Source organism: Halichoerus grypus, chromosome 10, assembly GCF_964656455.1.
Source record: "Halichoerus grypus chromosome 10, mHalGry1.hap1.1, whole genome shotgun sequence".
Classification (NCBI taxonomy): domain Eukaryota; kingdom Metazoa; phylum Chordata; class Mammalia; order Carnivora; family Phocidae; genus Halichoerus; species Halichoerus grypus.
The window spans coordinates 121,645,648-121,671,190 of NC_135721.1; the positions used below are offsets into that span (position 1 = coordinate 121,645,648).

Consider the following 25,543-nt stretch of genomic DNA (forward strand, 5'->3'; position numbering starts at 1 on the left):
GGGATGTTATGAGTATAAAATGAAACGATGCTTGGGAAGTTGCTAATCATGGGTTCTGATCCAGAGTAGGAGGAGTTCAACAAAGCTCAGCTAGATGTGACTTGGGCACTCTGTGACTCACTCCTTAGAACTGTGCTTCTCAAAGTTTAGCATGCATCAGAATCCCTTGGAGGCCTTGTTAAAACCCAGATGGCTAGGCTCTAGCCCCGGAGTTCCTGATTCAGTAGGTCAGGGGGCAGGGCCCGAACATCTGCATTTCTAACAGATTCCCAGATCATACTGCGGGTCCAGGACACAGGCACAAAAATTACCAAAACCAAATGGAATGAAGATTGAGACTTTGGAGTGAGAAGAAAAAGGCAGGTGGAGAAAGTTTTCTAAGGGTTCCTCATCTGTCCTTTGTCCTGATGCCCACCAGGCAGAACTTTGATTTGGCATTTTTACCAATTACGCCTCCTTCCCAAGTTCCCTTCCAAGGTTCTCCCACCAAACCAAATCTCCCTTGTCAACTTCCTGCACTGAAAGATGACAACCCGCTCCCATCTGCCTGCATCCTACATGCTGATGCAAGAGGCCACCTTTTTAGGTTCCAAGAAATTATGCATTCGTTATGGAGGAAATTAACACCTCAAAGCAAACTATAATTAGGAATTCTTCAATTCAGTTTATGCTTTTTCAATTAGGCACTCTATAATTTTAATCATGGGAGCATTAACATGTTTCTGTAATTTATATACCTGTGGTATAATTAAGCCTGGGAAACACATTACTCTAAACCTGAATAGAAGGGATTGTTTCCCTTCACACTTGCGGTATTACAGGTCCCTAATGGAGAGATGATGCCAGTTTCAAAGGAGCCATTTCTAAGTTGCAGAGGCCAATGAAGGCAGTCGTAGACCATGTGATGCCTTTGAACATCTGGCTCATGTGTAGACATCTGCATCCTGAAGCTTCAACTCCTATTGTGACTTTCAAAACATTCCCGCCATTGGAAACTGCTCTGGACAACTATTCTTGGAAACTAATTTCAATTAAGCAGGAACAGGGTGTCCTGGCAGGAGAGACGTTATCTGAGAGCTGTGGGAAGCAGATGGCTTGGAATTGAAGAAACTGAACAATAGGCTAAAACTTAGCCTGGAGTGGGACCAAACTCCTTTTTGTACATTGATTCCTCTCCCCATCTCTCTAATTCTGCTCCTCTCTCATAATTTCTGCTCTGCCTTTTAGCTCTAAAGCAGGGCCCGGATTCCGTGTGCAAGGTAGTTCTCTTGGGATTCTGAGCAGTTTTGCAAATTCAAGGAATTCAGAGGCACACTGAAAGTTTTTGTGCTTATTCAGACTGAACCTCTGAACTTTCTGAAGGTTAAAAACCTTAATTTTTTCCCCCCCTCTTCCTGCTCTCCCCACAATAGCAAATTCAGATTTGCTGACTGCAATAAAAGGAAAAAGAACATAATCAAAACTGGCCCGGGGGGACAATGCATACAGATTCCAACCCAGCTGAGTGAGGCGCCCATAGAGATGCAGCATTTTGGCACTCAATATATTTTGTCTGATCTAAGAAAATATGGAACTTTTTATAAAGTGGAAGTTAGAAATGGATTTGTTTCTCCCAGGCTGTTCTAGCCTTCCACAACAGCATACAGATTTGTTCAGATCCTGACGCTCCATCTCACCAAACATCCCTCTTCTACCTAAGCCCCATATCTGCATCGAAGTGATATATTCAGATGTGCTATCAGCATGTAACAACACAACATGAATGATTTCACACGCCAGTCACTGTCATCATCGTAGGAAAACAGGGGTGTGTTTCTGGCCCCCATATGGACCTTACTTAGTGAAGTAAGCTGGCAGAGATCCTAGTTCGGGTCTTATGAGCTAAAATTGATTATCTTCATGCTGAAATGTATGCCAAAAGAGACACAAGTTCCAAAAGCTGTAAAGCCAACAGGGGCAACTCCAGAGTGAAATGCGAAACAACTACTTCCCCACGTCTTGAGAACAAGCAAGTATCAGCACCAGAGAAGAGAACGCTTGGTTCCCTGTACCGGCTCCTTTCTCTGCACAGATGCCCACCTGTAAACTAACCCAGTGGTGCTGAAGATGTGGTTTGAGACCAGCATGATCATCCTCTGGGAGCTTGTGCAAATAGAGATTCTCAGGTCCGGTCCTATTAGTCCTGGGGATGGGAAAAACCTACATATTTCCTAGCTCCCTAGGTGATTCTAATAGCCACTGGGATTTGATAACCCTGGGGTTAAATCATTTCCCAGATGCTACGCCAGTGAGCGGGATGCAGTGGGGCTTGGGAAGCCTCCCTCAGGAGGTCAGGGTCTGAGCAGCAAGTCAGCCCAGTCATAGGTCCCACTCGGGCTTTTGAGACTTACATTTTAGGCCTGAGTCTAAGCCCCCATTAATAGTCCCTTTGAAATGGGACGTGGGCCCTGACCTCTTTTGAGCAGCCCTCTGAGGGTCTAGAGCAATGCAGTGAAACAGAATTTTCTGTGATGATGGGAATGCTGTTCAATATGGTAGCCACTAGCCACATGTGGCTATTGTGCTTGAAATGTGGATGGTGTAATTAATGAATGGAAGTTTTAATTTCATTTCATTCTAATTAATTTAAATTTAAATAGCCCTATGTAGCTGTGGCTTCAGTATTAGACAGTATAGGTCTAAAGTCTTGCCCTTGAATCCTTCTTGTGTTACTGGAGCTGCTACCCCTGTCCTATGAATACTTACTTTATATATTTATAATCTTTACAAAGTGCTTAGTGAGCCTACACTCAAGTGGAGATGCACCAGTGAAAGAGCAAACCATAAGCAATTGTAGCCAGGCAAGAAAAGGATGGACTGCATTGTGAAAGGGGGTAAGTACAAATTTCTTCTGCCTCGTGGCTGAGACTCTAACCTTTAGGTTGTTCTTGTCCTACCAAAAAGCCAGGACTTTCAAGATCACCTCTCTCTCTGCTACTGAGAGGAGGCAACTCTCTGAGCAGCCGCAGACAGCTGGAGCGAGCCTTGTGCAGAATGCTTTTTGGATGAGAGCAAACCTCCTTGGATTCTAACATGGCACAGATCTATGCACTAGCTCAGAAGAACATCAATAGATCAGGCTATAGAAATGCACTTGATGGAGGCTGACTTGAAAGTCTGACCTTTGGGCGGCTGCAGACAGAGAAACTGAGAACCATCCATTATCAGCTGCGCAAGATCTGAGACAAAGCAGTGATGCAAACTGTCACAGGGCCCAGAACACTGTGAGAAACAGAAGTCAGCCGAAAAAAAGTTGGAGCAAAGTGAGACCCAGGAGAAGACACCTTGCAGCATCACCGTTGCTCCTGCAAAGGGTTTCAGCACATCCCCAGGGTTGGGAGGATTCGAGTTATAAGAATTACATCTACTCAGACAGCTTGCCCATCCTTAGTTTGGCCTCTTTGGTCCTTGAAATACTTGGCTTCAGTGACCTTCACCTTGAATCCATTACCATCCATCCACTACCACTGCCAACACGGTGACACCTAGAGCCATATTCTCCCGTTGCTGGGCTCCATTACTAAAACCTTATCTTTGATCATTTTACTCTCTGAATGCCACTTCCCGTCTGTCTAGCCTCTCTCAGCCTTGTACCTTCTGCACAGTTTCCTCAACAGCATTGGGGTCACCTGGCCCTCAAAATCTGTTATCTGCACATCTACCTCCATGGGCTTTTAAAATCAAGCCTGGACCATATGGCCCATTTTTAAGCACTTCTGTTGACATCATCATCTTCCTTTTCCCATGGCCCTGGATCAAGGTAGGTGTCTTTCTTCTTTTCTACGGTAAGAGCTGCTGGGAGCTCTTAGAGAAAACTGAACTACAAAACTTCAACCATCTCCTATTTAAAAAAACATTCTTCCTTTAGTTTTCATGTTTTAACTCTGCCCTGGTGTTTCTTCTACCTCTTTGGCCAGCCCTTCTCCATCTCCTGCATGGTTCCTTGACAGAGCTTCACAGAGCTGTATTGTTCTTCATCTCTTCTCGTAGATACTCTCCCTGGATAAGGTCATCTGCTCCTCCCATGCTTCAAATACCACTTGAATGTTAATGGTTCTCCAATCTAAAACCCGCTGTTCTCATGCCTCTCTAGCCCTCCAGCCTTCTGGAATTTAAATAGTCCCTATGGTAGGAGGTGAACATGACAACCACACTCTCTTCTCCCTCATGCCAGTGACAGTCTGTTTCCATCTCTCCAGATGGCAGACGGTCCAAAATAGAACACTCTTTCGTTCTTCATGTTCTAGCAACTGCTCCTCCTGCTCCATTTAAAATATTTTTTCTGAAACACCTGTTTTTCCTCCTTGGTTTGAGCCTAAGGAATAAAATCCAGAATCCATCAACACCGGAACCAATTCTTGGTAAGTTGGGTTGTCCGGGGGCCGAAAAAGGGAAAGCCGCAATACAATTAGGGTGAGCTGAAGTGAATGTTAACCCGCCTACATTATCTGGGGCCCACCCTTCCTCCCTTTTGTTTCCCTGCATGGTCTTTCCGACTATGCCTTTGTGCCACACTCACCGGATTGACCCTGTCTCTTTAGCTTCAATGGTGGTGACATGTCCCTTTAATCATAGTTATGTGTGTCCTTAGTCACCATATTTAGAGTATGGGACAGCCCCATCGGGAACAGCCCTGCAGTAGTATTTATCCCACTATGTCTTATTTCTGGTTGTCTCTTTTTGTATCTGGCTCCTCTTCCCCAGTCTGGTGTGATGAAATCCCGGCATGCGGATAGACTTGGCGACAAACGGTATTACTTTCAGAGCTAAATCTTCTTGCAGTCTATGTGGGAGCGCCTCTTGCCCATCCCTCCACCAAAGTGGGACACGTAGCACTCCCTGTCTTCAGGCCCCAGCAAAGGAGGCCCGGAGAGCTGGGGAACTAAGTGAAATAAATGGTATCTTGAGAAAGAGTATCCAAGTATAATTGCTGTTTTCCATCTCTCCCAATATGGACGGGGACTCAGGAACCCCTCAGGCTGCCCCATGCTAATAAATCCTCGAAAATGTTCATTTCCCCTTCCTAATTGGACACCATCATGTGCTCATATCTGAGAATCAGATGGTAACGATGCCAATTTTGCTCACTGCAGCTCCAAGGGACCAGCAGAAGCCTTCTGTGGTTGTTTTATGTGTTCCCCATCTGGGCTCCACGGTTATTAAAGGAATCCTGGAAGAAATCTGGCAATTTTTTCTCTTCTTTCCAATGAAGTGTCTTCTTTCTTTAGGAGTTGACTGGATCTCCAATTTGTACTGCAGCTCGTGACTGTGCATTTCAAAGTCATAGTCTTAACGACCTGCACCTGTCAAATGCAAAGGGCTCAGGGGTTTCTCATCAGGGAGTAGAGAGAACTTGCAGTGGATATTAGAGGCCACTAGCCAGATTCCTGTCTCCATGTACTCAGACTGTCATGCTCCCGGCCCTCCAAGCCAGAGCTGCCCCACCATGTACTAGGCCTGAAGCATCCCATAAAAGCAGGTCACAAGTCCTAGCTCTGGAGGAGGTCCCTCAGAGGTCCCCCAGCACTCGCCTGGACCACACATCAAATCCCAGCCCTATTCCTGCCCAGCTGGTTCCTTATGCCCCATTAGGTACCAGGCCACATTCACCACCACTGGTCTCTCCTGGGTAATGTGTCCTCGCAGACTCTTTCTGCCCTCAGTGTTCCTTGGCTCAGAGAATGGCACCATCCTCCATCCCACTAATTAGCCAGAACCTGGGAGTCACCCAGGACAATGTCTTTTCCTTCCCACCCACCTGCCCACCCTGTAGAGAAGTCATCACCAAAGCTGCTGCCCATTCTCCCCCGCTCAAGGCCCTCCCTCCATAGCCACAACCGCTCAGCCTTGGATGGCCGTCCCTTCTCATCTGGAGAGCAACGTCTTCTGGCCCTTTCCCATCCAGCCTCATCAGGGGCCACTTGCCCTTGCATTTTCTGCCCACCTCTGTCCTCCTGGCCTCCTTTTAGTTTTTCCAACCTCATCTCCTGACTCTCCAGCCTGGTGTGATCCCCTCTTAGGTGAAACAGTGAGACACAGAAGGAAGAAAAACCAGCAAGGTATGTGTTGTCGAGCTGGCTCCCCTTGCGGGCAACCCGGGCTCAGTCCTAATGGAAGTATGTGAGGACCCGCGTGGCATGCATCTCAGAATGGCCCATCCGGAGGATAGGAGGCCGGGCATGCCTGGACTCCCGCCCGTGGTTGGCATTCAATCCCATGTGTTTCTGAGCTGTATCTGCCTGCTCACACGCACCAAGGTCTGTGGGGCTTTGGAGGGAGCACTGAAGCCAAGAAGAAGAGAGGGAGGGGGGCTGGCGCTGGAGGAAGGGTCCTGTCCCTCTGCATGGAACCCACCCAGCTCAGCCGCAGCTGAAATCAGAGGTGGGGTGGAGAGGAGGCCCCAAGCCAATGAGAATGGGCTGCAACTGCGAACGGGTCCGTGTCGTCAGTCAGTGTCTGGTAGCATCTGCCCAGAGCTCCCTTTGCCATTAGGATGTCTGCACGTGGGCCTGACTGCTCATGTCTGGGTCTCCGATGCTCAGCCCAATGTCTGGCACATGCTGTTTGCTCAAATTCCAATCAGGTATTTACTGACTTAATGAATTGTGAATGGAAAAACCTGACTCCTCTCCTGGGATCTGGTCTCACCTCTCCTGCTTGGTTTTGATTTCAGGTCCCAGTCTGGTCCCCCGTATTTATAAGGTTCGCTAAAGAAAGCTCATGTGGGGCCCCAAGCCCCTTCCCGAGGATGCTTTGGGTCTGCTTTCCTTTGATTTCACAACATATGCGGGCCTCTCCTCCAAGTCGAGGGCGCTGCTCTTAGCCCTTGATTTGCTGGCCTTTCGGCAGTGGAGATGCCCCAGCCCCGTCTGCTTGATTCCGTGTTTCTGAAATGTGCCGAAATCTGAGGATGTGTTTGGGAGGAATACTGGTTTGAGGATTTTGTGACACTCCTGGAGATCACTGCACATTCCCTGATGTGTCACACTCTTGCCAGCGCCCTACAGGCAGATCTTCTTGGTGTCCGAGCAGCAAACAGCAAACAGGCATCCTCGTGCAGCAGGCCTCAGAGAAGCACCTTCCCCGCAGCTCCTAGGGCAGGGAGCCACTCTCTGCCAACAGCTGGGCCACCCCAAGGAGCAAGCTGAACAACGACTGGGCGCGCCTTACACAATTCACCTTATTGGACTTTTAAAACAATCTGTGACGTGGGTACTCCCATTTTCCCAGCAAGCAGCTTTAAGGTCAGAGAAATGAAGTAACTGGCTCGAGGCCACTCAGCGAGCCAACTGTGTAAGGTTGGATCTGATTCCAGAAGCCTCTGCTGTTCCGATGGATCCAGCTGGGAAGTGAGCTACGGTAGGAGGAACCTAAGAGGTCAGGGGCTGGTAGAGACCGACACTCCAAGTCCCTGACCGGGGAGCGGCCAGCGCCGAGTGGGAGCCCAGAGGGGAGCCGATGCAGCCTGCCGCAGGGTGGGACCCGTACACTGGCCGGGTAGAGAAGACGAGCTCGGCACAGAGAACGGCTAGGTGAGGGAGGGCTCGACTGCTGAGAGGAGAACGAAGTGTTCCCTACACCTGTCAGGACAAAGTTCAAACCCAGAGTGAAGATTCTTTACCTGGCTCCGGCCTGCTCCTTTGCCTCCCTCCTCCTCTCCGCCCGAGCGCGCTGCTGTTCACGCCACCACACGTGTACCTTCTCTGCCTCGTCTCCCGCGTGTGCTGCTTCCCCCTCCTTCATGGAGCAAACTCCCCTCAGCTGGCAACACTGCCTCCAGGAAGCCCTCTTTGCACCTGAGCTCATCAGACTCAGGATGGATGCCTCTGCACAGAACACTCTCATAGAAACCTCTGACCAAGCATTTTTTTCTTTCTCTGACTGTCTTCCTGACAGAACTACATCGTCCAAAATGGTAGCCATGAGCTATGAATGACCTTGAAAGACTCTTTAAAGTAACTTAAAAAATTAAAACTCCAGTTCCTCAGTCACACTGGTCATATTTCAAGTGCTCAGTAGGTGGTTGAGTTGGAGGTTATGACTGTTTGGAGGTGATGACCGGACGGCACAGACACAGGACATTTCCATCGCTGCAGGAAGTTCTACCGGGCGGTGCTCTTACGGATTCGGAGACAGCTGAAGGCAGCGCCTGTGAACTGCATCTCCAGTCCCAGGACCTGACATCTACCAGGTGTGCAAAACAGACGTGCTGAATCACTCACTTAATTGTGTTTCCGAGGACCTACTAAGTGCCGGCCACTGTCCCAGGAAAAGGGCATCCATCAGTGTCAAGCCTCAGGTTTGCTGGAGCTCATCGTCTAGTGAGGGGTGGGCAAGACACAGAACCAAAGAAAACCTACTGGCAGGTACATAACACAATTAAAGAAAGAATGAGGAACTGGGTCCTGCTGAGTAAACACTGGTAAAGGGGGCAGAGTGAAGGGGAATAAAACCAGAAGCGGAGGTCATAGCCAGATTCTGATGGGCCTTGAATTCTGTGCTAAGAAGCTCGAACCTCCCTCATACAGTGGAAAGCCAGTGACCCACTTAAGAATTTAAGGGAGCATCCAGCAGCTCAGTGGGGGATGGACTGAAGGAAGAACAACTGATGGCAGGCAAACCAGCAAGGCCACCATGGCAGGTCAAGGGAGTGGATGCAGTGTGGCAGAGGGGTACAAGAAAGAGCTAATCCCACCGCTGATTCTGGGGTGCGGTGGTGGGCAGGTCCCTGTGACTGACAGGAAGGGAAGGAGAGCAGGGGGACAGAAGGACGTCCCCAAAGAAGCCAGCTGGGGACCTGGGGGGGAAGGTCTGCTACAGACTCTGGGGCTCTGCTTCAGGGACTGCATTATGGGTGATAAATTCACGGCCAAGTTACTTTCTTATGAAGGTTACCACAGATACATCAGCGTGACAGGTGAGGCGTGGGGGAAGAAGGTTTGGTGGGTTCGAGTTGGAGCTGAATATTAGATTCTAGTCACTATTTGATTGATCTTTTAAGCAATTCTGGGATTCTGTCACTTAAAAACCAATAAATCTTTGAAGGCCTGGGGAAAGCAATGCAAAAGCAATAAATCTCCATTGTGGAGTATTAGAAAAATAGGCCAAGCTTCCGAGGTGGTTTGGATGGAGGGATGGGGGTGGAGGAGCCCCACAAGACAATCCGCTCTTCTCCTCCTTGCCTCCCTGCGTGGTGGGGGGAGGGGGCCTGCAGCCGAGGCTCAGGAGGGAGGCTGCTGGAGAACCGGCTGCTTCACTCAGGGACGTGCTGGGGTTCACAAGTTACAGGCTGGACCTGCACCGTCCTGGGCTGGAGGCCCCCTGTGAATTCACCTTGCCTGCCCCAAATTCCCAAGTCAATGAGAGCTCACTCAACAGCCCTACCAAAAGGTTACCGAGACCTCACTTGACATCCTGGGCAGAGAATACAGAACGTCCTGAGGGAGCAATGAACTCAGAAGCAGGAAGCGAGGTCCACGCACTGGCTCCATGGAAACGAGCTCCATGACCCTGGGCCAACCACTTAGCATCTTAGACCTCAGCTTCCTCCTCTGATATGCAGATGGTACTCCCCACCAGCTGACTCATTGGGTAAGCGAAGATCACATGATACAATGGAATTAAAGGAGCTATCAACCAGAAAATACGATTCCAGGCACCCATGACCCAATCCATCCAGTGGGCTCACCATGTCCTATGGTTAGAGAGCCTTCACTGTCTTCTTGATGCCCATGCTTCCCTGACCTGTGGGACTCCTCACTGGACTGCTTGCCAGGGTTGTGCCCATCCCTCTGGCCAGTCCAGTTCTCTCCATCAATACACTGTCCCCACAGGCTTCACAGTATCTTGTTCTGCCAGTTTCAGTACTGGGTCTGCTTACCTGCTCCATGCCCTGCCTCTCTCCCCATTTGCATGCACACTTGCTGGATGCTAAGCCTCAAGAGGACAGGTGTGTATCGACCTTGTGTCTTGCTCTATCCCCATTGCTTAGCTCAGTTCCTGAGACACAGCAAGGGCTCAATATATATATGCTGAATGACCTAAGGGTCAACTGCCTCTCAGATGGGCATCCCAGTGCCTAGAGTTCAAGATGAAAGAGGGTTAAGGTAACTGAAATCTTCCATGACATTGCCACTGCTGTTATTGCCGTTGGCCTGGAAGTCACGCAGGCCGGCACTGGCTAGTCTCCTTCCCTTCCTGGCAAATGCCCAAGCAACAGTCTGAAAATAATTCCCGAAACTGAGCGTACACCCACCCTCAGTGATCCAGAGCCTTGAGAAGAAAAGCAGCCAGACATTTCCAGACACCAAGCATTGCCCCTTTGAGCGGTGACATTTAATTTTTTTTTCCAATGGAAATGTCACGAAAATATGGCATGCACAACTTTCTCCTCGGGAGGTAGTGTGAAATGAGTGCTGGCTTAGGGTCAGCTGAACTGAGTTTAAATTCTGCCTCTACCGCGGCTTGTCTCGTGGCCTGGGTCAACTTACTTGGCTTCTATTGATCTCCGTTTCTGTATCTGCAAAATGGGGAGACGATTATGGCAATGTTGTGAGGATACAGAAAGTTTATGTAGGGCGACAGGCACGTAGTGAGGGCTTACTCATTACGCGGAAACTAGCAGGCTCTTTTCACTTGAAGACGCAGAACCTAACGCTACATTTTTAGTTGAATCAGAGCAGCTAACGAACATCCATGGCTGTGAGTGGCTGCAGGGGCCAGAGCAGGTACACCTCCCCGTTTGCTGAGTCATCTGTGATTGTTTTGTAGACTTGCCCTGTTTTTTTGCTCCCTGCTCACTGTCATTTCTCACTGCTACTGGGGCATTTCCATTCCCACCTCCTAATCACCGCAGTCTTAGGACGCAATAAGCTTAGTGCAAACTAAGAGCATGCAGGCTCAGAGGGGAAGTGTAAGGGGCCCCTTTGGGGGGGAGGGGCTGGAAAAGCTTCCCCAGGAACATTGGTTTGGGCTGCTCAGAGGACCCTTTTGCTGGTCTCTGGAGTTGGGCAGGCCTGGGTGTTAAGTCCCATCATATCACTTACTGGCTCTGTGACCATGAGCTTTTAGTTTCCTCATTTAACAGGGACATAATAATATGAATAGGTTAGTCAAGGTTAAATTCTTGGAACCTAACAGTCGTCCAATAAGACACGGTGATAATTACTCCCATCTGTGTTCAGCTAGGCTTGATGAGTTTTCAGAGGCTCACAGATATATAATCTGATTCATTTTGAGGATGGGACCCTGGATCCTCTGTAGAAAAAGTAACTTGATCTGCCACTGGGCAAGACCAAGATTGCTTATTTCTCAGTATAACACTTTTTTTTTTTTCTGAAAAGAGGTTTTTGTGCAACTTTGTGCTGGAATAAAGTTAGGGGCTCCTAGGTAAAAAGACAAAGCCCTTTCTTTCCCACCATGGAATTAGGGTCTCGAAAAGCTCTGGAAATTTGAACAGGTTGTAAGCCTCATCTCATCACTTACTGGCTCTGTGACCATGAGGAAGTGGGCAACACTGTGACCCTATAGTGAGGGTAGATTTTCAAAAAACCTGTTCTGAATAGAACCCCCTAAGTGCCACAGAGAAGAAGCAAAGCTAAGGAAGGAACTAACTCTCTAAGGTCTGCCTTGCTTTGGGCACTTCCATATTTTATTCAGCCTCTATGAAACAGCTACCATCCATGCCTTCCTGATAAGGAAAACTGAGGGTCAGGGAGATTAAGTATCTTGCTCAAAGTCACACAGCAGGGATGGAGCAGGATCTGAATCCAGGTCAGCAGTCACCAAAGTCACATCCTCTCCATCACCCCACACAGCAACCAGCAGTCGGCAGCAAGCTAGAGAGAACGTGCACCTGCCGGGAGCCACATGGTTGGATGCCAGCTGATGAGGTCCCCTTGCTGACCTGCAGGCTTGCAGTAATGCAAGGGGACACGGGTCTCCAACATAAAGGTCATAGGCTTTCGGTCAGATCTGGCCTGTGCACCTGGCCCAGCTGCTAACTTGCTGTGCAATGTTGGGCAAGCTGTTCCTTTTTCCCGGACCATACTCATACCACCTAAGAGGCTCTCTTAGATTTTGAAGTAGTGACCAGTCCTGCTGTATGAGAGGCTGAGAGCTGGGAAAGGGAGAGAGGCATTGGTGGCCCAAGGGGAACACATGATTTGGCACCTGGGGGACCTGCATTCGAGTTCAGCTCTCCTACCGACTCCTGTGTGTTCCTGGGCATTTCCGAGCCTCGGTAGCTTCCCGTGAAAATGAGGACAATCACTTAAAGAATGTACAGAGAGAGTGAAATCCGTGCACAGAGAGAAGCAAAGGACCACGCTGCCTGAGAGTAACAGGGAGAAAAGCAGTAAGTCAGGTAATGATTCATCTGACGGAAGAGCCACCATCTGCTCTGGCTCATCACAGGTAGGACAGTTCTGGAACAACGCATGTGGAAAATATAAGACAAAAGTTCTATGGCCAGGAGCTCCACGAGTACTACACACACCTGTTGCAAGGCCTGACTCAGAGTCAAACACTATTCAAAATCTTTAGAATATGTGGCAACTTCCAAGCTGTTGGCCGTTGATTCTGTTTCCTCTGCCACTTACACTTTCTGGCTAGAGCTGGATCCAGGTCAGAAAACAGAGAACTAGACCATCTCAATAGCCTCCATCCTGGCTGGTCTCCCAGCCTCCAGTATCATAAAAGTCACATTGCAGGGGGCTATCCAGTGGCTCCCCAAGGGCCCTCAGAGAAGCTGGAACTTCTCAAACATGGCCCCCCTTCTCACCCAACCGCTCCTGCCTTGCCCTTGATGCTAAAGGAAGATCCTGAGCCTTGGATTAACTACTCCTGGTTGCTCCCAAGATATCAGGCTGTTTCTCTCCTTCATGCCTTGCTCATGCTGAACCCTCTTACTACTTTGGCAAAATCTTATATAACATTTAAGATACAGCTCTGTGTCACTTGAGAATGTCAGCTGGGAATGTCTTCCCTGAACTCTCATAATGACCTATGTATATCTCCATAAGCACGCACTCTATTGTAATTATGTTCTCATGTTTTTTGCTTCCCAACTCAAGTGTGACTTTCTTTAGAAAATGACTTCTTCACGGCTAGTTCACTGCTGTCTCCCAAGTAGTTAAACAGGGCCTGGCCCTGAGTGAGTGCCCAATAAATGTTTGCTGAAGGAATGAATAAACAAATCGTTTTGATGCCCTGTGCCCCACCCATTCCTGGCATGTAAGATGCTCAATGCATGCTTGTTGAACTGAGCTGAGCCAATTTTTTTTTTTTTAAAGTAGGTTCCATACTCAGCATGGAGCCCAACACAGGGCTTGAACTCATGACTCAGATCAAGACCTGAGCTGAGATCAGAAGTCAGATGCTTAACTGACTGAGCCCCCCAGGTGCCCCCGAACTGAGCCAATCTGAAAGCTGCAGCCCTGGGGCAAAGTGTAGTTGCTGGCAAAGTCCAAGGGAAGAACCTTTCTCACCTGACAGGGGCTCCCCGTGACTGAGCGGGCTTCAGCATCACCGTGATGGTCGTGTCTGTTTCATTCAGTGGGGTGTCTGTGTCATATTCAGGCATCGACGGAGCTGGGCAGAGAGCAGAGAGAGGAGGGCACTCAGCACAGGTCCCAAACCCAGCTCACCACCTCCCCGTTGGGGCCATCCCTAAAGATACCCAGGATGACCAGTAGGGGGACATGTGGGAAAGGGTTCGGTGAGAGGCACATGGTGTCCCAGGCTTTCAGCAGAGCATGCTCTCCCTCCCACCTGCCCTCGGGTCCCTCCCAGGTGCGCAAGAGTCTGGGGAAGAATGGCCATGAGGTGGCCAGCAGCCCTCAGGAATCAAAAAGTTCCACACCAAATAAACAGATAAATGCAGGAAGTCTAAGTACTTAACAAAGATGTGAAGGCAGAGCCAATCTTGTTCAACACATTTGAAATGCAAATCACAGCAGTGATGAACTAGTTCCTCTTATCTTTTCTCTCTCTCTCTCTCTCTCTCTTTTTTTTTTTTTTTTTCATGAGACCCTCCCTTCTCTCAGCCCCAACTGATAGGAGTATGAAAATCTAATCCCTTGGGAAGGTAATCTAGCCATTTATATTAAGAGCTATTAAAACCCACATCCCTTTTAATTCAGTATTTCAATTTCTGGAATTTAATCCTAAAGTTATAATCCAAACCAAGGAATTAAACTTTATTCTGTAACAAGTTTATGAAGCATTATGTTATAAAAACATGGAAGCACCAAATATATCCAACCACAGGGGAATGTTTAATTAAATAACGTCCATCCACTTGACAGAACATTACCATGAAAGCAATGTACCAACATGGAAAACGCTTATGGTATAAAGATAAGTGAAAACAGGGGCGCCTGGGTGGCTCAGTTGGTTAAGCGACTGCCTTCGGCTCAGGTCATGATCCTGGAGTCCCGGGATCGAGTCCCACATCAGGCTCCCTGCTCAGCAGGGAGTCTGCTTCTCCCTCTGACCCTCCTCCCTCTCATGCTCTCTGTCTCTCATTGTCTCTCTCGCAAATAAATAAAATCTTAAAAAAAAAAAAAAAAAAAAAAAAAAAATTAAAATTAAAGATAAGTGAAAACATTAAGCTGCAAAAACCACTGTGGGTATCTATACAAACTATGTATGCATGCAGGCCAGAATTGCACAGTCTCAAAAAATGAAAATTGTAAAATGGGATCCGAAATAATTCTGTATTGATGTTGCCCGGTGGTGGAGGGGGCCCTCCCAGGGACGGCAGGTGAAATCTCAGACTTCTATGGCTTTGGACTAGTCATTCATTCATTCATTCATTCACTCACTCATTCTCAGACATTTCATGAGAACTTGTGCTGTGCTCTGTACTGCCAAAAGGAATTTGCTGAAAGCACATTTTTACAAACCAATTTGTATGAGAAAAAATATACTATTTAATGCAGTTGTGTGGTAAATTATTTGCTGAATCACTTAGCATTCCCACTGGTCTAGTCTAATTAGTATGTTTTTTACACTTTAGGAAGCTCGTGGATTCGGTTTCTTCACAAGACTACCATGCTAACACGTTAGGGACTGCATCATCCCAATTGCTCCGATACCACCAGGTGACAGCTGGCTCTGCCCTTTTTTGCTCCCAGAAAATTAGGAATGGGGAAAAAAAACCCCCAGAATACGCTTCTTCCCTTTTCCCTTTCTATTAAGAGAGATACCTGAAATTTTGGTGGCAATCCTAGTGGTGACAGGGGGCCCGAAGCCTTTTGCTGTGCTGGCCTTGATGGTGAAGGAGTAGGTGGTCCCCGGGTACAGACCCACAAAGAGGTGGTGGGTTTCATTCCGGAGCTTGAAGACTTTCCCCCGCTGGCTGGAGAGGTCAGCACTCGGGTCCAGTGAGCCAACAGCCTTGTAGTTGATCTGTACGACAAGCCAGCAAACAAACAAGTAAATACCTCACTCAGGAAGCTGGACGGAGCTCATCCAGGGGAACATCAGGAGAGGCAAAGAAAAGGAGGCATGTGGGCTTGAACAGCAAGCTCTGCTGTGACCGTCCACTTTCCAGATTATCCCAGCCTCGAATACTCCACTGCTGATACACGGGAGCCTTGCTGCCCAACAGAAACGGAATGTGAGCCACACACCTGCTTTTCAACCTTCTAGTGGTCACATGAAAACAGAAGAAAGTAAAAAAGAAAGTAAAATTAACTTTAATAATATATTTTGTTGAACCCAATATTTGCAAAGAATTATCATTTCAACCTGTAATCAGCCTAAAAATCTAACGCGGTATCTTATATTCTGTTATTCATATTAGGTCTTAGAAATCTCGTATGTACTTTGTCCTTAAGGCACATCTCCATCTGGACTAGCTACATTTCAAAAGCTCAGGAGCTATGTGTGGCCAGAGGATGCCATATTGGACAGCACCAAGAGCGGTGTTTATGCACGGCATCCGGTAAGAATGGTTTGGAAGGCTAATTTAAAAGGCAGTTCCCATGTCCCTTGGTGTCCACATGGCGCTCTCTGGTGCTTTTTCTTTCTTTCTTTTTTTTTTTTTTACTGCTCTTCACTTTATTTTTTTTAATTTATTTTTATTATTATGTTATGTTAATCACCATACATTACATCATTAGTTTTTGATGTAGTGTTCCATGATTCATTATTTGCGTATAACACCTCGTGCTCCATGCAGATGTGCCCTCCTTAATACCCATCACCAGGCCAACACATCCTACCACCCCCTCCCCTTTAGAACCCTTAGTTTGTTTTTCAGAGTCCATCGTCTCTCATGGTTCATCTCCCCTCCGATTTCCCCCCCTCTTCATTCTTCCCCTCCTGCTATCTTCTTCTTCTTCTTCTTTTTTTATTTTAACATATAATGTATTATTTGTTTTCTCTGGTGTTTTTTCATGCATTATCTTGTTCCTCTTCCCCAAACCTTGGGGCATCAGGATACTTACTCTCATTTTTAATGGTGGAGACACTGAGGCTCAACTGGAAGTAACTTGCATGAAATCAGCACTTTCCAAACTCTCTACAGTAAAGGCCCAGTTTTGTGTTTCTCAATCCACTGCTGACCCATCATGATCTGCAGACCACATGGGCCTCATCACGTGAGTCTGGTCATAGCCAAACTGGTCTGCACTCCGTGTGATGAGACCCGTCCACTCATCACACACTTGGGTGTTGCAGCAATGTCAAGGTACTACGAGAGTTTCTAAGCGTTCACTCTCAATTTCTGCACTTACCCTGCTGTGAAAGTAACCAAACAGGTGGCATTCCACCACCAGCCCCCACAGATCACATTTTGAGTGCCACATTCCTAAATCACACAGTTGTTAAAGTGACAAACACAGGATTGTGTGTTTGTTTCATCTAGTCTGTTCTATTAAACATGTTTTATTAGAGTATAACATACATACAGAACACTATACAGTTCAATGAATTCTTACTAACAGGACACAGGCCAATAACCCAGCACCCAGTCAAGAGACAGAACATCACCAGAACCAAGACGTAGCCTTTGTGCCCCCTTCCGATCTCCCGCCTCCCCCCACCGCAACCCAGCAAGGATAACCTCTATCCTGACTTCTAACAGCACAGACTAGTTTTGCCCAGTCTTGTACTTTATATAAATGGAACCATACAGGGTGTACTCTTGCATGTCTGGCTTCTTTCACTCCACATCATGTTGGTGAGAGTCATGCAGGCTGTCCCGTGTCACTAGGGATCATGCATTCTCATGGTTATGCAGTGTTCTACCACCAACACGCGAGCAAACCCAAGTCTGGGGGATCTGAATGCTGTGCTCCTTATTCTATAAGGAGCTGCCTGGCTTGGAGACAACACGTCATTACCTAAAGAATGCATTCATTCAATCCATTTACTCATCCACTTATTCGCTCCTTCACGAATGTTTCCCGCGCAGGCCTGTATTCTGGGACCTGCACTGTGTTCTGCTGGGAACAGCCCAGGTGAGTGCAGGCTTGACCCTGTGCCCTGGGGTCTTCCGTTCCAGAGCGAGGCAAGGCAACGCCACAGACACCGAACGTCACTCTGTCCTCTGTAGAGAACGTCTCAGACTCAACGGGGAGACCAAACCCAGACCGCAACAGGAACACACCAACTTTACATCCGAAATAAGCAGTTGGCTGTTTCTGGCAAGGGCACCAGACGTTTTAGAGACAGAGATAAGTTCTCTGTCCCCCGTCCTGCAGTAGCTGTGTAGGAATCGATGTCACCTGCCGAGGAGCGAGGCCAGACTACGTGGGGCAGAGCAAACCCTGGAGGAGAAACACGCAGAGCTGAAGGATTTGGGCACTTTGCAAGCAGAGCCACCGGCCAGGGCCACCCGGGCTGCAGGTCCTTGGCGAACCTGTCCCCAGCTTTCCCTCTGGTCACCTCTGCCTCCTCCACGCTTCTCGGAGGGAAGCACTGCAAACAACTGCCTCTCTGTGCGTGAGTGCTGTTCCGAGGCGGGGGGCACTCGCAGGAAGCTCTGGATAACTAGCACCCCCAGTGACCAGACTCACGGTAGCTGATGTACACATTCGCTGGGCTCCTCCCACGTGACACCCCCACAGCATCCCAGGGGACTTCTTGGAGGGATTCCACTCCGACTGCCTCCAAAGGTAGCCAGCTGGGGAACACATCCATCACTGGCTTCCTTTCCCTTCCCCACTCCCGCTTCTCAGTAATCTACTTATATTCGAGTCTATGTCTCAGGGTCACCAAACTAAGACAGTGTGCTCCTGGAGGTTTCTCAGGGGAGAAGTGAGCTGACATCTGATGATGACAGAGTCAGAGCAGAGGTGAGAGCATTCTAGGTTCACAGCAAAGGGAACTGCCTGGGTGAAGGCCTGGGGGAGGAACAGGGTTGGGAGGAGTGAGGAGAGCCCAGTGTGACTGGAGGGTGGTGAGCAAATGGGGGAGCTGAGCCCCCCATGTGCAGCTGGATTCCAGTTTCCCAGTGGCACAAGAACAGAGACATCCAGAGAGCTCTGCTGGGTAGCAGCTGACCCCAGTCCACCAGGTGCTCATGCATTTTGAAATTCTGCCCCTGTCCCCCTGCCTGGGCTGGTGGCAAGTACACTGATATGCAGACACTGGGAGGTAAAACTCATGCCTTATTTACTAGCCAATTCCTTTCCTGTGCTCCAAATTCAATCCAAAAGCGACTCAATTTCCACCAAGCTGTCAATATAATATACCGTGCTCCCCTGCTCTCCTAACCTTTCCTGGTATTACAGGATCCTCACTTACTTGTAATGAAACACTATGAATAAATCAATGTATGTTAATATAGCGTGTCTTCAATTTTTTATGAAGGGCTTCACCAAATCTAATTCCCACTGCTTTGTCAGAAACAGTCTTTGAAAAATTTAACTTGCAAGTTTTACGAAGTTAGTCGGGGACTGGCCTGGGGAGGGAAAGCCAGGAGGTGAGAAAAATGGAATGGGATGGAGCTGTGTGGCCATAAAATGCATAATGCAATGTGAACTTTGGAACTGGAAGAAGAGCAAGATTTGTTAGAATAGCAAACATAAAATAAAGAGTTAGTGGGGGAAAGGGTGCTGAGCTGCCTGTCAACCCGGGTCTCTTTTGATCGCTGTCAGGGAGATTCCCAGCCAGAAGCCAGAGTGAGCACTTCATAAGGAGAATCCAGTCATATCACCCCTTAGAGTCAAAAAAGCAGTGGTTTCCCATTGCTCTTGCGATTAAGAGCACACTCTTACCCTGTGGTTTTCATCACTCTCTGCATGAGCTGGCCTCCCACGCCATCCCTCTTGTGTTCCAAGGCTCTATTCCAGTGTCTGAAAAGAGCTATGGTTCCTTTGGCCACAGGGCCTTTGCACGAACTATTCTGTCAGCTGAGAACACTTACCCCTTCCCATGCCTTCCTTTCACCTAATTAATGACTCCTCATCTTTAGATCTCACTTAAAATGACACTTCAACAAATGGATGGTCACCAGAGGGGAGGTGGGTGGGAGGATGGGTGAAACAGGTGAAGGGGATTAAGAGGACACTTATCCTGATGAGCACTGAGTAACATACAGAAATGTTGAATCACTGTATCATACACCTGAAACATGTAACATTGTATGTTAACTATACTGAAATTTATAAAAATAAATACATAAAAGGCACCCTCCCCCTGCAAATGACACTTTTCATGAGTACCTTCTCCGACTCCCCGGTCCTCCTATTTTATGTTCCCAGAAGAACATCTCTTCCCTTTGAACCACTAACTTTACAGTGAGCCATGCAATTGTTTCATTCATGAGTCTCTTTTCCACTAGCCCAAGGGTTGAAAAAGTAAAGCCTGGAAGCCAAATGTGTCTCATCATCTGTGTTGGTACATAAAGGTTTACCAGAGCACAGCCATGCCTTTGTTATGGATCACTATGGCTGCTTCCACACTTCAAGGGGGGAATTAAGTCATGGCAGAGAGACTATGGCTCATACAGTGTAAAACATTTACTCTCTGCTGTTTTATAGAAAAAGTTTGCTGACCCCTGTAGTAGACGTTAAGCTCCACAAGGGCAAGGATCTTATCCAGCTAAGATATATGCTTCCCCATGCAGTATAAATGAATGATCAAACTAGCTATGCAGTTTGAGCAATTTGCTTCACTTCTCTGAGCGTAGGGTTCTTCCAGGGTTAAATAATCATTTTAATTTTGGTTTCTGTTTGATTTTGCAGAGTAACCCCCACTTCTTCACTCCTGGAAGGCAGCCTCTTTGATCAGGAGTGAGGCTCCAGGGGGGTCCATGAGCAGCTTCTGCCTTTGCATCAAGGCTCTGGCTGCCATGGACCATGGGTCACCTTGTGAAGAACAAGCAGCCTTTCTAGCCCAGGCTGCAGAGGATGCGGCAAGAGAGGCAGGAAGAACAGAAGGAAATGATTTCCCTCAAAGAGCCCCACCAGGAAAGACCTGTTTGTTTCTTAAAGACGCTCAGATTGAGCCATGCTGTGGTCCAGGCACTGGGCTGGGTACGGGGTAAATTCAGACAAAGTAGCTGATGAGATTCTGGTCCTGAGAATGAGATACTGCATGGAAGGGGGGAGGGTGAGGGAAGATATGAGATAAAATAGGGGTGAGGGAAGTGGCCAGGATGCAGAAGCAGGGGGCCGGAAGTTGCAATTATGACAAAAACACAATTTGGGGGCACTCAGTATGTGCCAGGCACTGTGAGGGGGCCTCACACAAAAACCATCTCATTTAATCCTCCAAAAAATGGTTTGGGTTCTTTATGGTCATTGCCATTCCTTAGCTGAGGATACTGAGGCCAAGAGAGGTGACAAGTCAAAGCAGGCATGAGGGAAGCTTTGTGTGCCAGGGGGCAGTGTGCTGAAGGACAGATGGGAACCCACAGTTCATGAAGTGTTCTCCGCTGCCTCTACTTCCCCATGGTCTCATCTCAGCTGGTGCCTGAAGTGGGCGCCATGATGCGGCAAGAACTTGGAGAAGTCACTTAGAATACACGGAGATGTCCTGGAAGGACTAGAGCGCTGTTCAAAGAGCTCACTCACAACTAGATGACCCCAAGTGGAGGAAACCCATAACAGCATCAGCTGCATAAAGTGTGTCAAGACCTGCCTGCTTATAGTGTGATGCTCCAGAAGCATCCCCCATAGCTTAGCACCCTCCCCCCTCTCACTACACCCCTGCTGTCTTTGTCCTAGACCCCTTGGGGGAGGGATAAGTCAGCACCCTACAATTAGGCATCCCATCTATTCCTGATTTTCTCCACATGGCTTCTGACCCATACTCCAGAGGTTTCACCCTCATAGAGTCCTAACAAGGTTACCAACATGGTCAGTTCATTTAAAAAAAAAAAAAAAAAAAGGTTAAATTAATTTTATTTTTCTTTAAACTCAAAACAAACGGTTGAAATATTTTCTCCCTTTTTTGGATCCATTGTAAAAGGGTTTATAGGCATGGTCTTTGCCATCTTGGTGAGCTCCAAGGTAAACAGCCAAGAAGAGACCTATTCAAGGTCAACTCTTCTCGTCAGAAGTGTTAGTGTTGTCTTTTTGGTTTCCTGAAATTTAAAAAATCAAATGTGAGCACGTTCCTTCTGAGCAGTGCGGATGCAGGGATGGCTGAAGTGCACATGCCGGTGACTTCTTGGCCACGGGGCCCTCGTTTCTCCTAGAGAGCGGAGGGCTTGTAACTGCAGCGGGAAAATGAGTATGACTGACACGTATCCTCCTGCTCCTGGTGTTTCTAACCCAGTTTCTGACTTTGGGGACAAACAGAGGCGCTGATGGATACTGCCAGGAACCAAGTCCTTGAGGAACACAGATTTTGGGAGTGACCGGTTCTGCCCGAGAGAGTGAGGACAGCCTCCCGGCGAAGCTGCCAGAGGGTGGGGCTGGGCCCACGGTCCTCAGCCCGGACTCCAGAGCACAGAACGCCCTTGAAGACCTTTTATAAAGTATTAATGCCTGCACCCTACCTGAACTAACGGAGTCAAATGCTCTGTACACAAAGACCTGGGCATCAGTACAGTTTTAAATTTCTCTAGGAGAGGCTATGGGGCAGACAGGGCTGAGAGTGGTAGAGCTGGACCCTTTACATGAAGGGGATTAAGCAGAAGAATTGCAAACCGGGGCCCATGCCAAGGACAAGTGTCCTCAAAAGGCATGCTGGAAGGAAGGGGACTCACCAGGGAGCACCACAGTGCAATGGTGAAGGCTGCAGGCAGGACTGTGGGTGAATGCGGAGTTCGGTGGACCCCAGTGAGGGGGAATGACATGTCTGCACAGCCTTGTCTCCCCCCAGGGTTACTAGCTACCGTTGTGGTTTCACCAGCAGAACACAGATTCTTTGGCACCCCTCCCCCCCGGAGGGGGTCCTGATCCCTCTCTCCTTGAGTGTGGGCTGGACCTAATGACTCACTTTACATTGACCTAGTATGAAAGGGGGATTATAGTAGCTTAAAGTGGAGAGACCTGGCTGACACCCCCTTAACCAAGTGATCAAGGTCAACACTGCCAATGATCAGTCATATTGAGCTCAAGAGCACCTCTTATGATGTGATGAGAAGGGTATATGCCCTCTGTGGTCTTTTTCCCTAGAATCTCAGCCCACCAATTAAAACAAACAAACATATAAACAAACATCAGGGCACTTGGGTGACTCAGTCAGTTAAGCGTCTGCCTTCGGCTCAGGTCATGATCCATCCCAGGGTCCTGGAATCGAGTCCTGCGTTGGGCTCCCTGCTCAGCGGGGAGCCTGCTTCTCCCTCTCCCTCTGCTCCTCCCTGCCCCACTCATATTCTCTCTTACTGTTCCTCTCTCTCTCAAATAAAAAAATAATAAAATCTTTAAAAAAAATACAGATCAGACCAACCCAGACTCAATGCTGGTCAGCACTCTTAAAAAACATCAAGGTCTTAAAGACAAAGAGAGACTGAGACACTGTCACAGAGGGGAGGAGGAAGAGGACACATGACATATAAATGCTACATGGGAACCTAGAGGGGAGAAAAGGACACCTGTGGAAAAAACTCAGGCAATCTGAGAAAAAAGTCGGAGGTCTAGTCAACAGTAAGGCCCTGACATGAATTCTCAGTTTGGATGAATACACGGTGGCTATGTGAGACGTTAATATTCGCGGAAGTTGTGTGAAGGGTATAGAACTCTCTGCACTGTTTTTGCAACTTCTCTGTAAATTTAAAATTACTTCAAAATAAAATGTTCACAAAACAACAACAAAAAGTGGCGTGCCGGTTTTGGCACCTGGGAGGTCTTTGTGGCTGCAGAACAGAATCTATGACAAGCATTCACTGAGCTCTTGCCTTGGCCCTGTGCTAAGCACCAGGGAGCCTTCAGAAACATACAGTCTGGTTGGGGAGATAGGCACGCCCACAGGAATGAGTGGTAAAGGCACAGAAGGTTTACTGCTCTGAAGGAAGGGAGGCTGGTTCTCAGGAGAGTATATATTAGAGAAGGTTTCTGGGGCCAGGACGTCTTTCCCAGAGAGAGTGAAGGTGTTAACAAGGCGAAGGAGGTGAGAGATGGCTGGGAGACAGGGAAGAAGGGAGGAAGTAGAAGCTGCAGAGATGTTCCTGGGTAGGATGACTGCTGGCCTACGTAGTGCTTTTGTGGAAACTAGAAAAAGGCACTTCTCCAGGCAGATGCAGGTGCCCTCCATCCCAGCCCCTGGTACATCAGTGAGCTGAGGGTGCCCCTGTGATAAGAAAAAGATAGACCCTTCTTCATGCCCAGTCATAGTCCTCCTGACAAATACAGTTCAGTGCTTCGTGGATTTCATCCTCTTAGTGGTGTGTCATTGTGCAGTGCACAAACTATACAACAGAACGTGACAGCCCTGCTTTGAGGTTGGTCGTAGAATACCCGAGTGTTTAGATTTTATCTTGATGGTAATAGAAAGCCACTGAAGGGGTGGGTAGGCCATCAAGAGAGAGACAGGGTCATACCCTAATTTAAGAGCAGTGCTACTGAAATTGTGGTCCAAAGCCAAGATAGCATCAGCATCACCTGGGAGCTTGTTAGAGATGCAGATTCATGGGCCCATCCCAGACCTACTGATGAAAATGTCTGGGTTGGAGCCCAGGAATCTGTTTTCACAGGTTCTCCAGGTGATTCTCATGCATGCTGAATCTGAACAGGAGCATTTCCTGGCAAGGGGAAGAAGGACTGAACTGACTGGAGGAACAGGGCCCTTTGGGAGGGTCTGGCTCTCATCCAGATGACAGGTGACACAGAAGGCCTGGTTTAGACTGGAAGCTGAGGGGATGGAGAAGGGAGTGAATTCAAGAGCTGTTGAGTCCTGGCTGGTGAAGAATAGTATGCCCAACACTTGGCGCCAGGCCTGAAGGCAGATGAGACTTCGAAGGCTGGACACTGATGGGAAGAGCTGTTAGAGTCCGCTAGCCTGGACCTCCTGATGCTGCTGACATTCAGGAATGGAAAGAGTAGGGAAAGGAAGACCATGGATCTCAGTCTTTGGAGAACCTACACGGAAACCGAGAATGACCACTTATGGAGCTAAGTGCCTAGTATGTATTTTGTAACGTCACCTGCCAAAGCACTCTGCTAGCATTTGCCAGGGCCTGCCAGGCTTCTCTGGCTCCCAGGGTCAGAGGCCCAGACTGTGGGTTTGGTTTGCCCTGCAAGCACCTTGCCTGGGCTGCATTCCTTCCGCAGAGCTGCCAGCACAGGGACCAAGACCTGCAGTGGCCGGGCTCGTCAGGCCAGCCGCCGCCCCGCAGGGAGCTTGTCCTAGTCTCGTGTGTGCTCCCTCAGTTGCCACAGATCAAAGAGGTGTTACAGAAGGAAGCTGGCTTGTTTGCCCAACATGGCTTTTACTGATTTCCAATCAATATCCTGTTCACTAACTTTGGCTGGTTTCCTGGCGGCTTCGGGATCAAACACGAGGAGGAAGCAAGCTCAGAATCCAGTTGGCCCAGGGTCATTCATATTTACCACCCAGCAACCCAAGCTGCAAAGTTGGCGTGTAGGTGGTAATAACAAGAGCTAACATTTATTGAGTACTTACCTTGTGCACCTCCCTCCCTTCCCTAAATCACCACCTTGGCCTTCAGCTCCTGGCCGAACTTCAGGTGAGTGCGTTCCTGTCAATACTTGTCCCCCTCCCTGCCCCCAAAGCACCACAGCCCTTCCAATCCCTACCCCTGGGCTTCTCTCAGTGTCCTCCTCTCCCTTCCTCTGGCTTCCCCACATGGGAGGGATATTCTGATAGTTTCACTCTGTTAAACTGCTCTGAATTTCAAAGACGCAGGCAGTCAGATTCCCATAACAGAGCCACCACCAACTCGGATGGCTCTAAATTCTTCCTTCCTAAACTGTCATAATGTAGCTTAATAATATGAAGCTTGAACCTCCTTTCAGCTTTTAATCTCATGCTGGGGTGCCCTGGGTGCTATGATTTTGTTATTTTCACAGAAACCTTCTTGCTTAATGAGTCTGTCTAGTGATATTCCCAATTGCTTTTAGTCTGCATTGCAATATTTCCT

General features: G+C 48.3%; 1 protein-coding gene across 17 annotated transcripts in view; it reads right to left on the minus strand.

The window, feature by feature from the left end:
* Window positions 1-25,543, minus strand: part of PTPRT (protein tyrosine phosphatase receptor type T) — a 1,085,477-nt gene that overhangs the window by 274,985 nt on the left and 784,949 nt on the right. For all 17 annotated transcript variants that reach the window (XM_078057227.1, XM_078057222.1, XM_078057226.1 and 14 more), the window contains exons 10-11: window positions 15,249-15,450; window positions 13,527-13,629 (exon numbers count right to left, since the gene is read on the minus strand). In XM_078057227.1, coding sequence (XP_077913353.1) covers window positions 13,527-13,629; window positions 15,249-15,450 — 305 coding nt within the window. The remainder of the gene's footprint in view (window positions 1-13,526; window positions 13,630-15,248; window positions 15,451-25,543) is intronic.